General features: G+C 40.8%; 2 protein-coding genes across 3 annotated transcripts; both read left to right on the top strand.

The window, feature by feature from the left end:
* Positions 1–165: 165 nt before the first annotated feature.
* Positions 166–14,037, top strand: LOC118327109 (pre-B-cell leukemia transcription factor 1-like). 2 transcript variants are annotated; one of them, XM_035660333.1, is made up of 9 exons: positions 166–253; positions 944–1,324; positions 2,803–2,876; positions 9,259–9,503; positions 9,705–9,895; positions 10,009–10,144; positions 10,435–10,582; positions 12,070–12,154; positions 12,488–14,037. In XM_035660333.1, the coding sequence occupies exons 2-8, from the start codon at positions 1,140–1,142 to the stop codon at positions 12,108–12,110; spliced, it is 1,020 nt and encodes a 339-aa protein (XP_035516226.1). In that variant the 5' UTR covers positions 166–253; positions 944–1,139; the 3' UTR covers positions 12,111–12,154; positions 12,488–14,037. The 2 variants fall into 2 exon arrangements, with proteins under 2 accessions (XP_035516226.1, XP_035516225.1); XM_035660332.1 differs by having other exon boundaries at positions 166–335.
* A 681-nt stretch (positions 14,038–14,718) lies between these two features.
* LOC118327235 (basement membrane-specific heparan sulfate proteoglycan core protein-like) lies at positions 14,719–18,184 on the top strand. Its single transcript, XM_035660525.1, has 8 exons — positions 14,719–14,796; positions 15,325–15,471; positions 15,561–15,695; positions 16,517–16,689; positions 16,770–16,956; positions 17,045–17,224; positions 17,315–17,581; positions 17,691–18,184. Exons 1-8 carry the CDS (start codon positions 14,748–14,750, stop codon positions 17,693–17,695), a joined length of 1,143 nt encoding a protein of 380 aa, XP_035516418.1. The 5' UTR covers positions 14,719–14,747; the 3' UTR covers positions 17,696–18,184.
* Positions 18,185–23,351: the final 5,167 nt, after the last annotated feature.

Genomic DNA, 23,351 nt, shown 5'->3' with positions numbered 1-23,351 from the left:
GACAAATACAGTGGAGCAAAAAGAACAACAAATACAATATGCGCCTCTAGAGATGTAGGGGAGTAAAACACGCGCCTTGAACCCGCTTGTACGCGTTAAGGTGTATTAGTTTGAAACGCCGGAGCGGAAGTGCTGCTCCCTCACCCTGTGTAACTTCACATGGACGGCATTGCTCCGTGGTGGGTTTTTTTCTGGGAGGAGTGGGGCAGCAGGCGCAGAGCCGAGCAGGGAAAGAAAACAGCAACAACTAATGGTACAAACCTGGCAGAGTGAGCCTCGGACGGAACCACGCTGACGAAGTTCCTCGGGAAAACCTTTCCTACACCGTATTTTAGGTGACCCCGTCGGTTCACACTTTTAATGACCGAATGAGTGGCGAATAAAGACGGAGGCGGCGACATCAAAGGGACTCCCGGGTCATTAGATATAGCCGTAGCACCGTGCAGACCATTATTTTACACCGTGGCTCGTCTGCGCGGCTCTCTTTATTAGTCCTCCTTTGGCATTTGCTGAGACTGCGCTTTGGAAAAAGGGCCGAACAACCTCTCAAAGCAGGAGTGAGTTAGCTTTGTTACGAGCCAGCTTTGGCCATTGTTGGCGTTTTTGTCGCTTATATTTGACCCACTCTCCATCCCCGCTGTTTGCACGTATGACCGCTCAGATACAAACAAATACCTTTCGTTTTCTTTTGAGGCTTTTCTCCCCCTCGGAACCTCCTGGTTTTGTCTTTTCAGGGGAAGAAAAGATGTGCGCAGGCGCGTCAGGCTACTCTAAAAAACAACAGTATCTTACTATAGGCTAATATTTAGTGAACCGTGTCCTCCCATGCCAAAGAACAACCCCGGTTTAGAGCATTGGTAACCTGAGCTGCGTTTTCTCGTTTTCCTCAGATGAACACATAGTAAAGCTGCTGCACTTCTGTCTCTCTTCCTTTGTTATTCAGACCAAGACAAGCAGCTGAGGCAACGCTGCTCTCAGCTTTGAGACCTGAATGGTTTTTTCTTTTGGAAAACTTTTCAACCTCTCGGTATTTTAAGTGCTGAAAGTTGGAAAAGAAGCCCCATTTTGTAGTCCTCCTCCTCCTCCTCCTCCTCCTCCTCCTTGCTTCCTCCCTCCATAATAAGTGGCACGTTGGGTTTATGGAGGACCAGGCCCGCATGATGTTGGGTCACATTGGACTAACTGGACTGTCTCAGGAGGATGTGGGCGATCCCGACAACATCAGGAAACATCACAACCTGGGTCAGCCGCAGCAGGACATTGGTGACATCCTGCAGCAGATCATGACCATCACAGATGAGAGTCTGGATGAGGCCCAGGCCAGGTAATAATCACAGAGGCACACGACCAGATAAGGCCTGATTGAAGACATGATGTTTAAGAGTTGGAATTTTTGGCTCTGCATGGTTTTACGCACACTTGACACACCGTAATACACTGTAATAACACCCCCCCCCATCCCCAATACTGCTGGAACTGTTGTCCCCTTGTCCAGCTGTGCACCTTCACCCCCACAGGCCTGAACACAAAGCTGAGCCAGCACAGACAGTAGGTGATCTTCATGAGCATTTAAAAGCCATTTGGGAGTTTAACCTAGGGTTTTCACTCCATTTGACCCCTGCTGTAACCAGCCCCTGTGACCCGGGCCCCCGTCACCCTCGCTTCAACACACAAACAATAGGGTTGTTCACGGATCTTAATTGTTTTTTGGTGGTGTGGTGTTTATCAACCGCTGAACATTACAGTAAAATGTTGTAATTTGGTGACACCGTGTCCCGGCCAGACATGTAGGTCAGTTCTCTGTAGTGTCACAGAGCTGCATGATGGTTAAATATTTATTTACTGTCTTGCGTTATCTCACCACAGATTTGAAACACATATTGTACATATGAAGGCTTTGGATTCAAGTAAAGTTAAACAGTCGAATGTAGTTCACTGGTTTGAACATTGTGTGATTTGGCACACATTTACAATATTGTGATACACGTTGATGAAGAGTCTCCCAGCTCAATCACAATACAATCACAATAATTTGCTCAAAATAGTATCAGGAAATACAGGAAATACTACGATCTATAACACCACTTTGTGGCCTTAATTAATCTTAATATAATCCAACATTACTTATTATTACTGTAATACAGTGTCTGTCTTCCTCTCTTGCTCTTAATGCTTCACACTCTTTTTATTCTCTTTGCTTTGTGATATCATTTTTCAACAAACAAACTATTTTACCTGTCTTGGGGATTCCAGTGAGTTTCAGTTTTAAAGGAGGAATCAAATCTGTTCAGTATTTATATGGAACCATGACTAATTGTAGTATTAGTGTATTATAGCAAGTTGAGATAAAACATAATGTACCAAGTTGCACAGTTGAGTGTGAGCCTTTTTTCAGAAGCTACATGAGTGTGTGACAGTATCTGCAAAATCAAACCGCTATGAACTGCCAGAAAACATCAAATTCAGTAAAGTAACAGGAAGCGTACAATACTGAACTGGTGCCAGAGTGTCAGTACAGTATATGATGTTACAACATTGTTTTCAAAGTCTTTCTGCGTGGTTCAGTCTCTTCTCTTTCCTCGCTGAGGTGAGTAAGTTCAGGTGAATTAGACAACTATGTGTTCAGGCCTGTTTTCAGACACTCACTCTTCTCAACTCAGTCTGTCCAGCACCGACTTGCTATGTGTCTACATGATCTATTTCTGATGGGTGTCAGTGCCCGTAACCAATATCATATATAAAGTCTACCGAAGCATAGTGTATAATTCACAGTCTGTCTCTCTCTTTTATTTCCCATAAAAGGAAACATGCTTTAAACTGCCACAGAATGAAGCCCGCCCTCTTCAGTGTCCTGTGTGAGATCAAAGAAAGGACAGGTAAGTGGTCCATTTGTTTCACATGTGCTGATAAGGAAATGTATTTTTCCTCTTTTAGTGCATCTATGGTTGCAGTTGAGGTTAACCCCACAGATTATTTTGAACTCACCGTTTCAGGCTCATAGTATTTTCATCATTTTAGGTGAAACGAGAATATAAGGATAAGGGTTTTAAGGGGAAAACTGTGTATATTTATTTCTAAAAGAAAGCCTTGATCACGTCTGTGAGACTACAGACAGAAAGAAACATTTAAGCAAATCTGCTGTACAATCGTACATGAGTCCAGCTACGGTTCCCCAGCCATCATTCATTTATTGTTACTTATTATTACACTTATTATATTATATATCTTACTTGTGCTTTCAGTGTGTGATGGCATTTTTCTAAAACTTATCCTCTGCTTGATGATTTTTGGTGATGCTCTCCTCCAAACGCACTGCTGCAGAAGGAGCGTCATAACATCAGAGCAGCAGAATTGTCTAATCTGGCTGACTAACATCAGGAATGTGTGGCAGCAGTCAGGATGATGTAATGCTGACATAGCTCCTGTGAATTACAGGAGGAAACTTAACAGTAACAGTGGTAGTTAGAAAGATTTTACACATACAATCTTAACCTAGGTTTCTTTATTTAGTCCCACCCAAATGGAAGGAAATCATCTTTAATAATCTTTTTGAGTGGAGCACTACAGCCTGTAGAATCAGTGGCAAAGAGAGGGAAGGTGTAAAAAGCATTCAGTAGAAAACAGTTTGGAGAGAGTTAAAATTAATAAAAATACATAATAACAAACAAAAATATCAGGAAAACGCATCTCTGATCAATATTCACAAGAAATAATCTGCTCAAAGTTCATCAAAATCTCTGGTTTTACACAAACTGTGTGTTAAACCAGTGTTATCTATAAAATCCCTTAAGGAAAAAGGTTGGGAACTACTCTTTTATACCTTTTTATTGTCAATAAATCTCACAAAACGGTTTGTTCTTCTCTCAGTACTTTCTGATTCCCCTACCCTGTCTGTGGCATTCAAGTTCATTAGTTGCTACTGAAGACATAAATCTTTAAAAAGGGCTCACAAATGTATAGTTTCATGTTTATTTTTAGGCTCAGTAATTTCCTAAAACAGCTGGACGCTGCAGGTTTTGCAGTAAATGTCTCTAAGTAATAAGTTACTTAAACAGAAATAAATATTGCATTTGCTGTTTTCAGAGGTGGATTAGTACACATTAGGTGCTCTAGTGAGTGGTGTTACAGCAGCATGTGGGATTAATTGAATGAAGGAAAACATCATTACAACACTGTGGCCCACTGATGAGTTTTTAATGGTTTTGGACAACAATGGTACAGGAAGAATAAACTATAGTAGGCTTTGGCTTCACAGATACTATACAAGTTGTTAGATTGATTCATTGTTATTTTGGTCTTTGTTGACACAAAGAAACAAACACGCTCACTTCTAATAAGGTGAGCAAGTAAATAAAGGAAAATCCTATAAAGTCAATGACTGCCTGGTGCACATTATTATCTTCCATACTAGAGCTGCAGGTTAAAAATGACCTAGGGACTACCTTAAAAGATAGAACAATTTCAAAACTACATCGACACATGCACATTACTTATATGTATATGTGTGTGTGTGTGTGTGTGTGTATATATGCATATTTTTTGAATGTGAATAAGGCAAGAGACAGTTGTTTCACTTCTGCTTTTAGTGTGTTGTTGCTCCTTCACACTGATCTGACAAATCCATGATTCAATTCCTGATGGAAATTCGTATTGCTCTGAAACACGTTTATTTTTATGTGGTTTTATGGGCTTTCGTGCAGTCTCTATATCTAGACTAATGTGGAATTTTAGAACATATATCACATTTCTATCGCATATAATATTTCTCCCTCGCCCGAGCTTGTGCTGCCTCCCACTTTCTACTGTCATTCCCTTCTTCTCTGTCCCAAGTTAAAACTATTAAAAATAACTCCTCACTTGACAGCGACAGTCCAAAACACTTCTGTATTCTGAGGAATATGTCTCCTCTGGATATATCAGCCCACTTCCTTGTCATCCTATCTCTACCTCTCTTTTCCCTCCTTCCCGAATCCCGATACAACTCTCTATTTTTACCATCCCAATTTTCTGTGAGTTTTCACAGTGTAACCGCACACAAAATAGGACAGAGCCAAAGTGAGAAAACAGAACAAATGAAATGAGAGGCATAGGGACACATAGCTGCAAACACGGGAGGTGCAGACAGGGGAAAAAAAAAGAAAATAGAAAGAAAAGAGAGATAGAGGGAGTAAAAGATAGCAAGGGAGGGACAGATTGATGGATGAGTTGGAGGCACAGGCAGTAATGGTTGTGTTTCATGGATTGGCAGGCAGTTGATAATCTCCAGACCCCTGAGTCCTGTCAGCCTTCACTACAATCAGATTCTCAGTGGGGGACAGTTTGCCACCCATGGCCTCACAAAGCTGGATTGACTCTGTCAGAGCCCTCTGTTCTACGAGGCGTCATGCACTACAGCTCATTTATCTTGTGCACTTGTGTGTGAGCGTGTGTTAGTGTTTGTACACTCTACACAGTCATTGGGCAATCTGGAAGGCTGGCCCAAACTCTTGACTAATTATGAAGTAATTAACAGTGATAGGACCTGCCCCCCTTCAAATATAGCTGTCTTCCCTTTTTGTCTCATCTGCTCTGCTGCTGTTTTCTCTTTCCTGCTTTTACTCTTTTCTTATACGCTCTGTTGCTAATTTATGAGGTACACCTAGCTGAGACTAATGTAGTCTCCTGCAACAAATCCTACCTTCTTGAAGGTTATAATGTTATAAACCATGTTGGAGAGGGGTTGATTCAACTAAATCATTTTGTAGGCTGGAATATGGTGCTGTTGAATTTTACTGCACTATAGTAAGCCCTGTTTATGATATTCACTGTGCCCTCTACCCTGATATAAATGGGATGGACAAAAGAAACCTCTTTTAGAAACACCTCCCAGTATAACACAATATGAATGCAAGTATAATTAATAAACTGAATGTATATTTTACTGTTACAGTAGAAGAATTTCCCCTTTTCGACCTTGTTGTTGCTCACATATATCAAGCGGTTTCTTTCAACCCCCTTTTTTTAATCTTCCTTCACTCAGATGTTCCATTTAACACAAATAGTTAAATAATTGTTAGGTTGAAGCAAGAATGGATAGATGGACTGCATTCATAAAGGACCTTTCTAGTAGCTCGAAGCACTTTAAACACTGATGGCAGAGGCAGCCATGCATGGTGTCAACTGCTCATCAGAAAGAGAAACTAGTGCTCATTCGTACCAGGCACCACACTCACACACCAATAACACAGCCTGCAGGAGCAATTTTGGGGTTCAGTATCTTGTCGAAGTGTCCTAGACATGCGGACTGGAGAGAGCCAGGGATCAAACCAGTGATCTTCCGATTAATGGACGACCCGCTCTATCTAAGCTGGCCCTTAAGAGAGAAGTGGTGGGAAGGAGACATTGAAATTAAGGAAAATTGCCTGGCATCACTAGACTAATTCACAAATGCAAATGAAACACCCTGAGCTCGGCAGACACTTCTGGCTACGCTGCACTATCTGAATTAAAATTTAATTTACCGTAGCTATTTGGCCACAATCATTTTTTAAATTATTTTATTCATTATTTAGTCATTGGTTGAGTTATTGTTCATTTCTAAGTGTTTGATCAGTAAATGCATCACTGCAAACCGCAGTGCAAATGCAAACCTGTTTCTGGCTGGTACACGGCGATGGAAATTTACATACACAGACATTAACATTAATATTATTAAAGCCAAATAATCACATACTCACTACAGGGACATTGTATATTTGAAGTAAAAAAAGTTACAAAAATCTGCAATGGGAGGGAGAAGATCAAACAAACTATTTAAATATTTACACATTCAGACTAACTATTTACATGTAAGATACAGGAACACAATAATCCAGAGATCCGGAGATAAATAGAGAGCTCAAACGTGCCCCATATGCCACCACACCTACTGACTGCCTGCACACGGCACAAGAGGAGAGGGAGAGATGAGAGGGAGAGGTCTCAGCTTTGTTGGCACAAGAGCTGTGGACTGCCATTACTCTGAGCAGCATGCATGGGGATGAATTACAATATCGCTTCCTAGCCTGATAGTCTGAATAATTCACCTAATTTGCTGAGATCATTTTAAAAGTCTAGTAAGAAAGTAGCCATGTTGTCAAAACCGGTTCTATGATTTGTTTTGTGTGTGTAACCACACATTGCGTATAGAACTCGTGTTGGTGCCACCTCACACCTAAGACTTAAAATATATATATTCCATGAGGCATAAATGTAATAATTTCATTTGTAATAATACATTTCTCTACTGTCTCAGAATCGACTCTGTATCTTTGTGTCTCAGGTGCTATTTTTATTGTCAACAGGACACACTTTAGAGTGCTGAAAGTATGAAGGAAGAAGGGAAAAGGGGCTGTAGATATGGAGAAGTGCTTCTCTGTAAACTGTAATCATGTATTTACCCTCATTGGCCATACGTCTGAGAAACAGGATCTTCTTCACATTCTGATCTGTAGCCAAGGAAGACACTCACGTCGGTGAACCTGCCATACTCACTTTGCTTTGATTGTATGTGGCGTGTGTGTGTGTGAGAGAGAGAGAGGCTTTGTGAGTTGTTGGATTATATTGTAATATGGTTAATCTGGCACATTAGGGAGTTAAATGCAGTGTACTCGTACTCATGTAGTATTACATCCACATTACACATATTAACCCATATACACAAGTGCCTGCTGTTATCCGATGGGCAGTGCACTTGCTGTAATATGGTTTGGGAAATGGCCATAATGTCTGGTAGATTTCCAAAATTAAAGGCGATCACGTTAATGTTTGTAAGTGTGTGTGTGTGTGTGTGTGTATCTGAATGCTGTCAGCCAGATGCGGAGGCTGTCATTGCCCTCGTTGCGGGATTATGAATGTGAGACGATCTCTGGAACTACCTTGTAATTGCCAACTAATTTGCATAACTGTGCAAATTAACGACCTCCCAAATGAGCTTTCATTTTTCACTGGGTCTTTAGTCGCTCCTTAAGAGCTGGCGTTAATTAACAGCTGTGTGTGTGTGCAAGGATGCTTGTGTATGTGTGTCTGTATTTCTTTGGGCTTAGAGATGCCAAGGAAACTTGGCATCAGGACCATCGCAACATGTTTTGCTGTCTCTGTGTCTCTCTGTGTCTCTCTGTGCCTCTTCTTTTTCTGTCTCTCCCAGTCCTGTTGCCCCAGCGTACAGACACCACTTAAGACTTGATCTCCCTACTGCCTCCAACGAACAGAGCTCTAGCTGAGGTTTCTAATGTCACCCAGTATTTATAGTCTCTGAAATTCAGCTGTGCTGTCTGTTGGGACTGTATATTTAATGTGATGTAGAGTTGCTCTAATAGTATCGCTGAGGTGTGTGGGGGAAAACGTAATTCCTTTGTTGGTTATTCTAGTGTTTCGCTATCATTACTGCCTTATGGTCATTAGCTGGCTGTTGCTACATGTTGTCTAGAAAGAGATTGGACCAAGCAAAGTGTGTAGGACATGAGATGAGATTAAAAACTGGGGCTCTTCTCTCGACTGCCTAGCGGATAATAATTGATGATTTTTTTAATTGAGTTTTCTGCCTTGTGTTTGACATTTAGAACCAAAAGTAAGTAAGGAATACAATTAAATAATTGGAATATAGTATGTATGTTGTGGTTGTATTGTGAGATAGTGCTCTCTGCTGGCTGTGAAGATAACCCTACTTGTTCTCAAAAACCCTCCCTCAAATCTCCCAGTTTGTACACAACTGGTGTCGGAACACATACAAATTGTGCTGTATAAGAATTGCAAACATTTAACACAATATTTAATGCACACCAAACTAAAAATCAAACCTCATTTTTGTCTAGCAACACCTTGCTGCCTTTCTGTGATTCTTTCATTTGAAGCTGCTAATTATGTAAAATATCTACTAATAAATTAAAACTTGACATACTGGTTTGGAAACAGATTAAAAGTTTGAATGAATGCCTGCAGGTTGTGGCCTAATATGCGCTTATGCTATATAGTCTTTCTAAGTTATGCAATGTGCTTCCTGTTTTTCTAGTTCTGCATGGCTGAGCCAGAAATTTTCAATGAACATTGCAGCAGGATACACAAAGTTATTATTCTGCTTCCTGTGAATACCCAGGGTACAGCAGTAGGTCAGTAAGTCAGGAGGGTGTTACAGTAAATAAAAGTCTACTTTAACTGGAAGATCTGGCTTTAAACAGCCCTGTTTTCTGTTAATGTGTCCATAACTTGAGCGGCTGTGAATGTTTTTGTCCATCTCCACAGCTCTGAGTATCCGAGGCATCCAAGAGGAGGACAGTCCAGACCCTCAGATCATGCGACTGGACAACATGCTGTTAGCGGAGGGAGTCGCGGGTCCGGAGAGGGGCGGGGCCTCTGCAGCGGCAGCAGCGGTTGCCGTGGCAGCCGGAGGGTCACCCAATGAAGGCGGCCTACAACACACCGAATACAGAGAGAAGCTCGCTCAAATACGACAGATGTACCACACTGAGCTGGAGAAATACGAACAGGTGTGGTGATCTTACCTTATGAGGATCAGAAATGTGTTTTTTATTTTGGGTTGCCAGTGAAGCAAAGTTATGTGGGTTTTAGGCATAAGTGGAGTGAGTGGCTCTGAAAACCGGACGGTTGGTTCAGGCTGAAGTGAAGAAGAAAAAAAAAATGTGTTCAATTTCTTCATACCTGACCTGCTCACTACTCCTCCCATACAGGCATGCAATGAATTCACTGACCATGTGATGAACCTGCTGAGGGAACAGTCCCGTACGCGGCCAGTCTCACCCAAAGAGATTGAGCGAAAGGTGGGAATCATCCACCGCAAGTTCAGCACTATCCAGATGCAGCTAAAGCAGAGCACATGTGAAGCTGTCATGATCCTACGCTCCAGGTTCCTGGATGCCAGGTGGGTTTAGTTTCCTGCCTCCTCTTCACTTTATTCTTCCAGCGTGTAACAGTGTACTTACAACACTGTTTGTTTTCTGACGGTTAATTGTTGCAATCGCCCTTTTCTCTCAGGAGGAAACGAAGAAACTTCAGCAAGCAAGCGGCAGAGATTTTGAATGAATATTTTTACTCCCATCTGGCAAACCCGTACCCCAGCGAGGAAGCCAAGGAGGAGCTGGCCAAGAAGTGTTCCATCACTGTTTCTCAGGTTAGGATATTAAAGGCTGCGTTCATACTGCAGGCACAAGTGGCCCAAATTAGATTTTTTGTTTTTTAATCATATGTGTGAACATCACAAATCACATAGAAACTAAACGTATCAATTCTGGCCACTTTCTTATGTGGTCCAAATCAGATACAGGTTTGATATTTTGCAGTGTGAGTCTGATATGGGCCACAATTAACAGATAAAAATAAAGCACACATATACTTAGAAGTGTAATTAGGCCAGTTTCCTGAGTTGTCTTTTGACTGTTTTTACCTCTCTAACTCTCTCAGGTGGCCAACTGGTTTGGAAACAAGAGGATTCGGTATAAAAAGAATGTTGCAAAGCTCCAGGACGAAGCTAACCTGTATACCAGGAAGAGCGCTGCCAGTGTATCTTCACAGGCAAGCCAAGCCAACTCTCCAGCCACACCAAACTCAGGTACACACACACATACACACACATACACGTGAATGAAATCTAAGGTATAGTTATCTCCTCTGTCAATGTAATAAACCAAAGGAGTTTTCTGGTATAGAGTGTCCATAAATCACTTGCTCCGTAATTCAGCGGCCTCTCTCCTGATTGGCTGAATATCACACTCAAGGCTCATCAGACTCCCCCAAGGTCCTCCTTCCTCCAGTTTGGTCAATGCTGACTTCATTTGACCTGATGAGCCAAAGCTAAATGCTCCCTGAGGAAAGGCCGACATGATTTAGAAGCCCGTAAGATGTCCTCACAGATTGAACAAAGCAGGAACAAGATGGGGATTGCTGCATTTCTGTTGTTTGGATGGTACACCAGTGTTGAGATAAAGCCTGCAGTAGAGTCACTGGATTGCTTGTTCCCTGTTTTTCTTTTTTTCCTTTTGAAAACCCGCAGCCGTCAAAAGAACGCAAATAATTTTGATTTGTTTCAGGTATTGTAGTTATCTTTGCTGTCTTGTACAGCGACCTGCTTGACAGGAAAAAAAAGGGTTTAACAAGAAGACAAATTGTCTGTAATTCTGCTCTAATGGGTTAGTTCACCTTTGCTACACAGTGGAGAAGATCTGCCCATAGTTTTGTGTGGCAAAGAATTGCTCTTGATTAACTGTGAGTGGTTTAGTTCGGTCTTCTAGATTCTGCAGCAAGCTTTCTTTGCTTAGAGTTACTTGGTTTCCAATTCTCTATTAATTAGAACTTTTGTTTATTCAACTGCAATTGACGACTGGTCTGACTCACATGATCAACAGCATATTTTTTATACCCGATACGCAGACTGAATTAACCAGAAATACCTGGACTGACCCCGTATCTGGAGCCCCAACCATCTCAGGAAATCCTTAATTTCACTCTAATTTTAGGGTATAGATCTTTTATCATTATCTTAAAGGTCCAGTGTGTAACATTTAGGAAGATCTATTAGCAGAAATGGAATATGATATTCATAGCTATGTTTTCATTAGTGTATAATCAGCTGACAATAAGAATTGTCATCTTTTTGTTACCTAAGAATGAGCCGTTTTCCTCTTCCACAGAGGCCACCACGTTGTTCAAAAACCACCCTGTTTTTACAGTAGCCCAGAACATCACAGTTGTGTGGAAGGCTGAGCTGTCTGTAGTTGGCTTCAGTCTGCAGCTTCACCACCAGATGCCCCCTGTCCTAATGACTTGAGTTGAGAGTGAACTTGTGCACACACATGCACCGTGTCCCAGTTATGAGTTTTATCCCAGTTTAGATTATATGTGGGATATGATGCAACATAAGTACCCTATCTGGTTATAAATAAACAAACTGTGTGGGTCACAAAGTAAGTGACAGCTCTCAGTAAACTGAAACAGTCTGCAGACTATTCTCAAAATCTTGTGTGTGTATATGTGCGTGTGTGTGTGTGTGTGTGTGTGTGTGTGTGTAAAATCCTTGATGTGTTCCCTGTATGCCAACAGGAGGATACCCAGCCTCGTGTTACACTCCTGATGGGAGGTAATGAGGACCTGCCTGAGGATTCTCTTACCTCGTCATGGTCTCCATGTGAGTAGCTATGGTTACACACTGTTGCTATAGTTACACACTCTGCAACTGAGTAGTCATGGTGACAGGCATTCCCTGTGTTAGAATGTGGTGTGGTGCAACAGGGTGATGTACTGCCTTTACAAACACTGCTCGACATCTGACCCTGAACATTAGGCTGTTGTTGAGCCTTAAAGGAAACGTTCACAGTTTGTGCACCGTCCCTTTTAGTTGTTGGTTGGTGGATCTTTAGTGAAACTTCTAATGCACTGAACTTTAAAAAACGGATATATTAACATGGTCAGTGAACCTGATTCTTAACACTCTGTCCCCCTTTCCTGTGTGTTTGTGTAGGTTGATGCTGGCTGGCAGGACAGATCCCTCCTCCCATGTACCCCACCCAGAGGACCGGGCAGCAAGCACTACCACTGATTCTCCACCTTCCCTCCCCGCTCCCCACCCTGCTCCTCAGACTAATACATCCCAGACTGTAGGCTGACCTCCAGCCGAACCACAAACACACTCACACACTCACACACTCACTCACTCACTCACTCACACACACACACACAAAACACACATTTCTGAAACTCTGCAACCTTTTTGTTTTGCTTTGTGAAGCTGATCCTTTTCCCATGTCTCTCCCACAAGTTTTTATTAACTCCCCTACTTAACGAATGTGTTGACACCTATGTTTTTTTTTCTTTTTACAATTACGCATGACATTTTTCTATTTTTTTGAAAGATAAATAATTGATGAAAAGAACCTTTTTTAATGTGTTACCGGAGTGTACTCCAGTAGGAGTAGGAAGGTTTAGGGCCCGTTGTGTGTGACCTTAAACCAGATGTTTATTCATCATTTTATTTTAAAGAATTAAAATTAAACAAAAAAAAAAAAAGCATGTAGATTTTATTATTTCTTTTAAGTTTCTTAAGAAAAAGGTCAGTGAGAGAGTACAACAAATGAGAAATGGCAGAAATGACCAAAAATGAATAAACACATTGTCACTTATTACGTTTTGTATCCTGTGGTGTTGCTTCTGACAACAGCTGGGTTTGAGTTTGTTCCTATGTAAATGATTGTAAAGACAACATTGCTTTAACAGGTAATTATGTTTCTTAAATGCTTTTGAAGCAACCAAACCAAAGAGGCGTTAACCCAGGAGATCAGGTTCTGTCTGTTGAACTATGTAATCAGTTCTGATAGTTGGGTTCAGTTTCAGATCATACAGTATTGGACCGTACCATGTGTGTTTTTATTCATCTGTGCCCTCTAGTGTTGAGCAGTGCCGCTGCATCTTATTGGCTTCTGGATATGGTGTGTATTTCCTGCCAAACCAGGCTTTCAGAGGGTTTTTTTTCTCTTTAAACTCTTGTTTTCACTCCTTTCTTTTTCTAGTTAATCTTCAATAGTGAATGTCAACAAATCCTGAGACCTGATAAACAGAGTACAGACTCTATTAGTCAGTCATCTGCTGGAGGAGCTGCTGAGGTGGACAGTGGACAAGGAGTCTGACTAATCTGATAATGTAGTGAGTGCCGTACAATGTAATAGCTTGTTAGTATGATAAAAAGCCCCTGAATTGGTCAAAAATGTTGAAGAAAAAAAAACATAACAAATGTAATTATTACAATAAATTGTAATTATGACTCGACAGGATTCAATGTACATGATGATGTAGTAATAATTACATAATGTCCTGAATCTTAGAAAGCTATGATTGAATTAGTTAAGTTACACTACACTCTTTAAAAAGTCATAATAACTGCTCTGTGTAAACTTGTAATGTTACATTATCCAGACATGTGTTGTATTAACAGATTTCATTACTTGTGCAACCCGTTAAGATGGAATTTTTATTGCATTTTGTTATTCTGCAAACATTAAAGTCAATTGCTACGTATCCTTTTAAATGTCCTTGTCCTTCCCGGCAATGAAAATAATTATAATTCTGTGATGACTGATGATGACTTAATAGTTCATAAGTCTTCTAGCCAGTATTTGTATGATCCAAACAAACACAATCACGCTCTCTTCAGTGATTTTGTTTGTTTTATTGCAGTTCTCTACATATTTGTTTTATGTCTTAAAGCATTATTTCTGAATATTCTCCAGCTTAACTTTAGGTGACTCAATAATCTTAAAAAAAAAAAAAAATAGGACAAACGAGGACAACTGTACTTTGACACAACTCTCTTTTATTGGCCACATATCAGTGTCAGTTCACTGGTCAATACAATACAATCTCATGGAGTGTCTGACTGATCGCTTTTCTTGGAAAGCAGCATAGTTCTCTGTTTGACCCACTTTATTCCAAAGTCACAAGCATCCAGCTTTTACACTTTTCACCATTATATCTTATATGTATATGTTAGCATTTACTTAGCTAACAGCATGTGCCAGTTGATACAATTATTAGCAAAATAATGAGCCGAATAACAATATAACACTTTGTCCACAACTGCTAGTCACGTACAATGTTTGAGTAGGGGAAGGGGTAAATGGTAAGTTAGGGGTTAAAGGTCGAAAGTGATTGTATGAAAAAGAGAGAGACGGACACAGAGAAGCAGAGATTGTACACAGAGGAGAAAGAGGGACTGTTCTCTGCTCATCATGGATTTCTCACCTGGAGTTGTGATCCTGTGTTCTCTGTTATGTTCAGGTAATGAATCTGATTTACTTTGAACAGAATAACGTCTGATTTAACAGATGTTTCTGCCTTTTTGACAGCTTTTCTGTTCATCTGCTTGACGTCTCTAGATATGTATATATTATTTTTGTATGTATAATTTTTTCATGCTGTGAGCGCCACAAGCAGAAATCTATAAATCTGCGTAAATCAACCCAAAATGCTCTACTTATTTCCTAATTTGTAGTTTGGGTAGACCAATCTTTAATATATTCATATAAAAGTTTTCGAGCAGAGTGAAATAATTTTAATATTCCTCACTGACGAAATGTGTTTGACATTTCTTTTCGAGGTTTTATTTTTTTTATTTTTTCATTTTTGTGCTTTTTGCTGTTTTGCTTTGTCATCAAAAGCACTTGATCACCTGTTCAATCTGTGTATTTGCTCTGGTTGTTTGCTTTGGGGTTGGTGTTCGTTTACACTGTATTTTACCCAGTCCTGTCTAAAGGTTCACAGAGTTGCATTGGACGTGTGTGTGTGTGTGTGTCTCTTTCTGTGCAGTGGCTGGTCAGGCTCCTGTCGTCTCAGTGGAGCCCCGGTCTGCTACTGTGCGCCAAGGGGAGTCTGTCAGCTTTAGGTGCCAAGTGAGCAATGGTGCAACAGCCAGTTCCCTGGTGTGGAAGAGAGCCAATAACCAAGCATTACAAGGTCAGGAGTACTAACATGTAAGCATAAGAGCTGTTCATACAATATCACTATCTGTAAACTTCGAACTGATTTCGACGTTTTCCTTCTAGACAACATTAAGCTTGGTCCTGGTGGCTCTGTGCTGACAGTTGCTAACGCCCGACCTGGAAACCAGGGCCAGTACCGCTGCACGGCATCCAACTCTGCAGGCCGCAGCACTGCCACAGCTGTGCTGAACGTCAAATGTGAGCTTGACTTCATAATTCAGTTAGAAACCGTCTGCCCCTGTGAAAGAATAGTTTATGTGGCCTCCCTTTTATTAAAAATGGAAGAGTCATACTTGGAATTTCTGTGTTGGTCCTGTCGTGGCATGCAGTATTGCCACATCCTGAATGCTCAGAGCATGGACAATGGAAAGGGAAGGCAGTTTATTTATAAAGCACGGTGTGAAGCTAGGTGTTGTACAGTGAAGTTAAAAACAGCTCAAAGACAAAAGAACACAGTTTTAAGTTTGTCATTTTCATCTACACCATGTATCAGTGTGTGACTCACGATCAATATTTTTAGAATCAGTGTGACAGTGTGAGAGGCGGCACTTGCATTGATGAACCCACAGATAATTATAACCTGAATATGCAGCTCATTGTTTTGCTGACCACCCCATAAATGTACTGTTTTGGATCACTCTCTTACCTTATAGTATAAACCCACTGTACGCTACCTGCTCAGCACCAAACAGCAGACAGACATGGTTAGCGACTAGCTGGTGAACACAGCGGAGCATGCAGCAGCTAAGGAGTCAGATATTTCCTTCAGGAGTTGGTAGAGACCAAAAACAGGTTAAGGAGAGTGAATATTGGACTTGAATTCACCAGGTTGCCAGAAACACAACTCCAAATGATACATTTTGCTCTGTAACTGCTGGATGTGTAAATAAGCAACTGTTTGCCATATCAACTTAAAAGGTGATGAAACAATGAATTGTGACCAAAACTTCTTTCAGCCATTGCAAATCAGTCCCTGCATGTTAAATGTGTCTGTCATGTGTTTGTGTCGTCTCTGTCAGTTGCTCCAAAAGTGCAGCTGACACCAGCAGGGCCCCTGCGGGTCAGAATGGGCGAACCTGTGTCAGTGGAGTGTCGTGCCACAGGCAGGCCACGGCCCAAGCTGACCTGGAAACGCCAAGGCTCCACCCTGCAGTTGGTTACCACGGAGACGAATGATGTCAACACCATACAGGTGAAATATGAGCACAGGTACTTTAATTTATATCCTCATTTTAAGATACCAAACCTAACAACTTCCATCTCTTCTCTCAGTGGCCGGCAGTGCATCCAGAGGACTCAGGAGTTTATATTTGTCAGGCTGAAAACAATGAAGGGGTGACAGAGGTCAAAGTTGAGGTCATTGTTGAGGGGGGGCTAGGAGCACCAGTGGCTTCAGTGAGCACTACAGAAATGACAGTGGTGGAGGGACAAACAGTCACGATGGAGTGTCAGGCCACTGGTAAGGTGCTTGTGTGTGTAACTATCTCTCAGTTCTACTCTTACTTCTCATTTTTCACTTGAACCTCTCTATCTCTTCTTCCTTCCAGGCTCCCCTGTTCCTGTCATCACCTGGTCCAAGCTACGAGCCCCATTGCCATGGAAACACACAGTGGCCGGTGGAGTTTTGACACTGACCAGCGTGGGGCGCCAAGATTCAGGACAATACATCTGTAATGCAACCAACGTACATGGCTACAGTGAGGCGTACACCCAGATGGAGGTGGAGAGTGAGTCGAGAGATAATAAACTCAGATATTGTACATCCAAATTCTTTCTCCCTGCTCATGATAAGAGTGATTGTCTTCTCCTTCATTCAGGTCCTCCATATGCCACCTGCCTGCCTGACCAGGTGAGGCTCCAGCCCGGAGATGCCCTGCGTGTGCAGTGTCTTGCCCACGGCTCTCATCCCATTCGGTTCCAGTGGAGCCGGGCGGGCAGGGCGAGCCTGCCTGCAGGAGCCGAGACCACAAAGGATGGAAAGCTGCTCATAGCCCACGTTAAACTGAGTGACAGCGGAACGTACAAATGTGTAGCCACCAACCACATCGGCTCCAGTGAGACACTGGCCAAAGTCATTGTAAAAGGTGTGCTTGTGTTTGGGCTGAGGCCATTCAAACTCCAACAAAATAACTGATCTGACTTTCTCCCTTTTCTTTTACTATCTAATCTTGTTTCTTTGCTTATTTTTTACAGCTTAACCCATTGAGGTCACACTGTCTCTGATTGACAAACCATCTCTGCAGCGCTTACAACTTCCACAAGCCTGGATTGTAGCCATCAAGACTCTCAAATGGTTAATACTGAGAAATCAGAGAAAATTATATTTAATAGATTTATATATTTTAAAGTGAATTTAAAATATATCAATGCTGGTTAAACTTTTGGTTTTATTGTGCATATGGGGTTAATTTTGTACTTTTATAGAAAACTGATACTGGTGCTATTGTTGCCCGTATTTTATATCTGCTTTTGGAAAAGCTTTGTGTGTGTGGACTGACATCCTACACTATGTGTGGGAGTTTCTGTTGCAGGAATGTCTCTGCATGCTGTCTTCCTCCCTTCATGTCAAGTCTACACTGTTGCACTTCCAAAATAGAAAGAAGGGCACAAAACAAACAAGTAACGGATCCAATAGAAAAGCCTTTATTATGCCATTGAATATCAAAACAATAAAGACCAAATTAATAAAAAGTTTCATTAATTAAAATGAAAAATTATGTTGTCATGTTAAGTCAAGTGTTTTACAAGATGGTTGGTGACGTGTATCCAAATTAGGGACTGTATGAAAATTATTAGGAGAGAAGTGGGGAAGAAGTTATCCCCATGACCTGTAAACAGACTTTGATGCAGAGTTTCCCTTAACCATTTGGGTACCAGACTGCTCCCTTATGTAAGTTTTAAGGAACACAGAATACACTTGATGACACCCCTTGAATGGCCACTACAATCCTGCCACAGAAGTGAGTCAATGTCCGTAAGGCCAAATATTAAAATTCCAAACTTTACAACTAAATAAACATGTTTACTGCCTGGTACAAAAATAGGGTTTGGTCTCTATATCTAAATTCCCTGTTCATGACAACTGTACAGGGGTTGAATTTGTATATAATTCAACTGTTTAATTATTTCAAGGCTTGAAATTATGCATAATTAAGGGAGTGGCTGCTTTTAGTGACAGGCGGCTGTTTTCAGTAACCATTCAGTCCGCCTCAGTTCCACTGACGCTCCAAATATTTCTCGAGAGCCGGTGGAGATTGCTAAAACGGCGACGGCCAGATCTGACCACAGCGGCTCTTCAGAAACCTATGGGTGTAGTCATGTGCACTATTGCTTTTGAATTATACAGCCTGGGTGTACCAATGTAACACTGTTATATTATTTTGAGACATTACAGTGGAGGGCTTTGGACCTTTTCCAAAGTCCAGTAGAGGACTGCCTCCACACTAATAATTTTCATACAGTCCCTTAATGTTTAGAATTTGCTGTCATTTCTGAAAGATTATTATCTAAGCTTTGCTTCACACAGTCGTCTCTTTGACCACATGGTGGCAATATATAGCTTTAAGGCACACACACTTGCCGTCAGTCCCAAGAAGAGCAATTTGAGCCCCCACACCCTTAACAACTGGTGGGACAGATGCAGCACACAGTCAACCTATTGTTTTCCCAATGATTACATGTCATGTCTAAGTTTAAAAAAAGCCCAAACTTTTGGCTGATCGTTGCAGCTCTCTGTGTAAATATGGACTGTAAACTCCTCTTCAACAGGCAAAGTTCAGTTTGAGCAGACAAATGTGTTGCAGAATGAAGCACTGACGGTTGTGTTTTTAGAGAAAATTTAAAGCAGCTTTGACTAAATGAGGTGTTAGCTCGACATTTGGGGTTTGTGGCTTCAGCAGAAGGTTGACGAGCTACCATTTCCAAAGCTGCTGCCAGGACGGAGCCTGTATCTGCTGCTTGTGATTGTGGCCTCCCTCGTAAAAACGCCCAACCTCCACGGAGAAACATGCTTTACCCTTTCCACTATTCCCCCCTCCATCTTTACAATCATCTTCAAAGCTGGGGAGGAAACATCTGCCCTCTGTCACCTCACTCCACCCCCTCACTTCACAGACAGACTGAGGGAGGGGGGAAAAGACAAAGAAGACTAAATAAATACACTATAGAGGATATTAGAGGAGGGAAATAAACACACTATAGAGGATATTAGAGGAGGGAAATAAACACATATTTTTTATTTACGAAAAATGAGCCACTGAGATGGAACAGAATGAAAATGACAGAGAGGAAACTCTAATTCATTAAATCTGATCCCCCTCTCTCTCTAGGTAAGCCTTTGTATACATATTCACTAGACGTGGACATATGGTCTTTAATGGAGTCTGATATAAACAGTGAGGTTCATAAGAGTCCAGATGACATCGCAGAAAAAGGATGTGCGCACACACTCTCCCAGATAGTTTGTCACAATTTCAGAGGCACTACATAAGTTTATATAACAGTAGGAGTACACAACAGCGTTGCATTTACTCTGGACCACACATTGCTTATGTTAGTCTGAAGAGGCGAGGAAAGAGAAACAGAAAGACAGCTGCATCAGCACACAAGGAGAGTAAAATATAATATATATTCCACTAATAATTAAAAACTGTTTTCAGAGTATTTTTGATAAAGACCAGTGTGATGTCCTTGCAGTAATAATATGGGAAAACCAGATCATTCAGGAAGGAACCAATGAGGTGAGAGCTTCCCAAGGAAGTGATAGGTGGAAAGAGGGCGCCTGTCAGGTCTGTTGCTATGGTTTCCACCTGGTGAACTTGGATAAGCTGCGGCGGGGCAGTGGCCTGTAGAAACAACAGTTCCTTCGGACATAGGAAGGCAAGCTGATGGGAAGATAGGGAGTGGAGTTCCTGTATTGTGTTGATTGCAGAGCCAAGAGTACATAATATCACACACTTCTTCAATCTGATCTCACACTGAATGAATTAAATCTTTCTGTTTCTAACTTGTGCAACAGGAAGCCACAAAAATTTCCCCTGGATGTTGATTGTTATGCACACAAAGAGGAAGAGTCAGTAATCTGTCAGTTTAACTGCTGTCAGGGAGGGATATCTCCTGGGCTGAACGAGTCTCTGCCGGGGAAAATATAGTAGTCCATGACAACAATTACTTTTCTAGCCTTCTCTCTGATCTGAATGAATGATGTATGAAGGTGCTTAAAAGCCCAGCCCAGACATATGACACAGCAATAAAGGAACCAGTGAGAATGCTAATATTAGTGGCGCTCAACCTATCGGGAGGTTCCAAGATAAGTATGAGGGGTCAGAACATCATTTAAGGGATAAGAAAGAAAAAAAAGATTCTGTTAATCCTAAATTTCAATGTTCATTACCATTTCTTCACCTTCCTTATTATGAAATGAATATATTACTAAAAGATATTTTCACCTCTTCATACCCCTAAAATTCCTTAGGAATATTTCATTAGTGTGTAATCACTTGAATATAGGAATTGTCGTTACCTTAGAATGAGCCATTTTTATTTACAGCCGCTGCGGGTCTTTCATGAAGTCAGCCATGTTGAACCGTCATGTTTCTACTGTAACCCAGAATGGATAAATCAAACACTGCAGAAAGGGCCTTTTGTGTTTCGTGGCCACAGTAGTTTCTCATACACATTTCACATTCTCATTCACAGGTCATCAAATAAAGATGGCAGCAGTGTTCAGTTCATTGCAGTCTGCAAGTTCACCACTAGTTGTCACTAAATACTACACAATGGAAAATGGCAATTTAAAGCTCTAATAAACAAACTGTACACTACCTGCTCAGCACCATGTAGCAGACAGTATTGGATCATTTAGCAGCTAAAGAGCCAGATATGGAGTTTGTGGAGACTAAAAACAGAGCTAAAACGAGATGTAGTTTGAATCTACATGCATCTTATGGACTCAGAAACAGCAACAGCAACTTTATAAGGTGATAATGTCAATGTCAGGGTTGTGTTTATAGCTTGTTTTGCTGACCCCTAGTGGTAAAGAAAATAAACTAAATAAAATATTATGACACAAACTATACTTGTATTTTAAGGGGTCACAAGCCAAACAGTTTGGGAACCACTGCCGTAAGAGACTTTGAATGAAAAAACTGAGGAGACATTGTTATACCTTGAATTTTGTTTTTTTAGTTGTTTTATAAATCTAAATGTTCACTAATATATACATCCTGCTGAAGGCTGATATAAGCAAGCGTTGTAAAACCTTGGTTTGCTAGGTTGCGTCAGAGATTGAGTGTGCATAGAGTATATCTATAATTTGCTACCTCTGCTGTTTCCGTTCTTGGTTGCATAGGTGTACATTTTCACACCACGGTCTTCATGCAGATTCAATCTGTCAAGAGCACCTGGCCCCTGCCTGAGTCAAATAGTTTTAACAGTGAAGCAAATAAAAAAGAGGGCTGTTAAAGCATTTAAGGGGTCTGTGGAAGAATAAGAAATCAATGACTCTATAACTGAATCATTTACAATCCTAGTCACAGTATACTGTATGGTTGTTTTAATTCTACATTTCAATGTTCATTATCTTTTTTTCACTTTCCTTATTATGAAATTAAATTCTCACTTGCACTATCCTGGTACAAACCTTTCTGCATAAAGTCATCTGAGAGTAGAGTCACTTCTTCTTCACAACACAGAAAACATATGTTTGTCTTAGTTTGATGTGTTTTGTATATTAATTTTGATTCTCCTAAAACCCTTTTCTGATTATATTTGTCTGAGAGATTTAATAGTAGGGCAGTTGTAGGTGAGGATAGTACATAATAACAGCCCAGCAGTGGTTGACATTAGAACACAGTCATCTCCATCTGGCAGCAAAGATGCTGCTGCTGCTTGTTGTTGGTGCTGCTTGTTGCTTGGCACCATAAATACAAACCACTAGTGGTACGTCCTGTGACTGTGGCCTTCCCTTCTTTACTCAACATTTTAACCACATAATAGGTTGTTTAAATCACACATAAGGTGCGTACACTTTCACCAGCTCGCTCTTCTTCCTGTATTGTTACTGCTACGTCTTTTGAAGCAATGACAGATTCAAGAAACCTTTCAGATTCTCAGCAACAATGGTGTATACAGAATGTGTGTGTGTGTGTGTGTGTGTGTGTGTGTGCGTGCGTATGTGAGTGTGTATGTGTGTGAGTGTACCTTGCCTCATGACTGCATATCACTGGTGTATGTGGCGTCAGAAGGAAACCACTTGAGGTTTGAAAAAAGTTTGAGCGGCACATTTGGTTAAAAATATGAGGTATAAAAGCAGAACGAAGAGCGTGGTGTACTGACTGTTCAAAAGCTACAGACAGAGAGCGTTTGGTACAACATGTTCAGTACACCACACGTTTTACTACTGTTAAACCAAACAACATAGATTTTTTGAGTTTAGACTGCAAACCGAAATTATCTTTTTTATTGTTAAGTACTTTACTAAACAAAATTTTTCTCTAATTTTGTTATTTTCCTTGCAATTATTGTCCTTGCTTCTATTAGAATGTAAACCATTAAACAAATGGAATTGTAGTGACCCACCATTAATAATAATGACATATGATTTATTATTTGCTCACAACAGGCCAATTAAAGTAATTAAACTAAAAAAAAAAAAATAAATTCACTATGAGCAATAACCTTAACAACATACTACCTATAACCTCTGTAATCTACTATTTGGTTTCATGAAGTTGTATGTGAGAGCTGATAAGTAAAGAAAGAAAAGAAAGAAAAGGGTCAAATAAACTTGAGCATATGACACCAATAGGAAGGTGATGATACTCGAGAGAAAAGTGAGAACAGAAAAAAGAAGTG

Source organism: Morone saxatilis, unplaced genomic scaffold (genome assembly GCF_004916995.1).
Source record: "Morone saxatilis isolate NCDOM2014 unplaced genomic scaffold, NCSU_SB_2.0 Contig17, whole genome shotgun sequence".
Classification (NCBI taxonomy): Eukaryota; Metazoa; Chordata; class Actinopteri; family Moronidae; genus Morone; species Morone saxatilis.
The sequence above is the reverse complement of the archived record's forward strand: the minus strand, read 5'-3'. Positions and strand labels throughout refer to the sequence as shown.

Coding starts and splice junctions, on each gene's coding strand:
- LOC118327109 (XM_035660333.1), top strand. CDS start 1,140: ATGGAGGACCAGGCCCGCATGATGTTGGGTCACATTGGACTAACTGGA. Junction 1,325..2,802: donor CTGGATGAGGCCCAGGCCAG/GTAATAATCACA, acceptor TTCCCATAAAAG/GAAACATGCTTTAAACTGCC. Junction 9,896..10,008: donor TCCAGGTTCCTGGATGCCAG/GTGGGTTTAGTT, acceptor CTTTTCTCTCAG/GAGGAAACGAAGAAACTTCA.
- LOC118327235 (XM_035660525.1), top strand. CDS start 14,748: ATGGATTTCTCACCTGGAGTTGTGATCCTGTGTTCTCTGTTATGTTCA. Junction 14,797..15,324: donor GTGTTCTCTGTTATGTTCAG/GTAATGAATCTG, acceptor CTTTCTGTGCAG/TGGCTGGTCAGGCTCCTGTC. Junction 15,472..15,560: donor CAATAACCAAGCATTACAAG/GTCAGGAGTACT, acceptor TTTTCCTTCTAG/ACAACATTAAGCTTGGTCCT.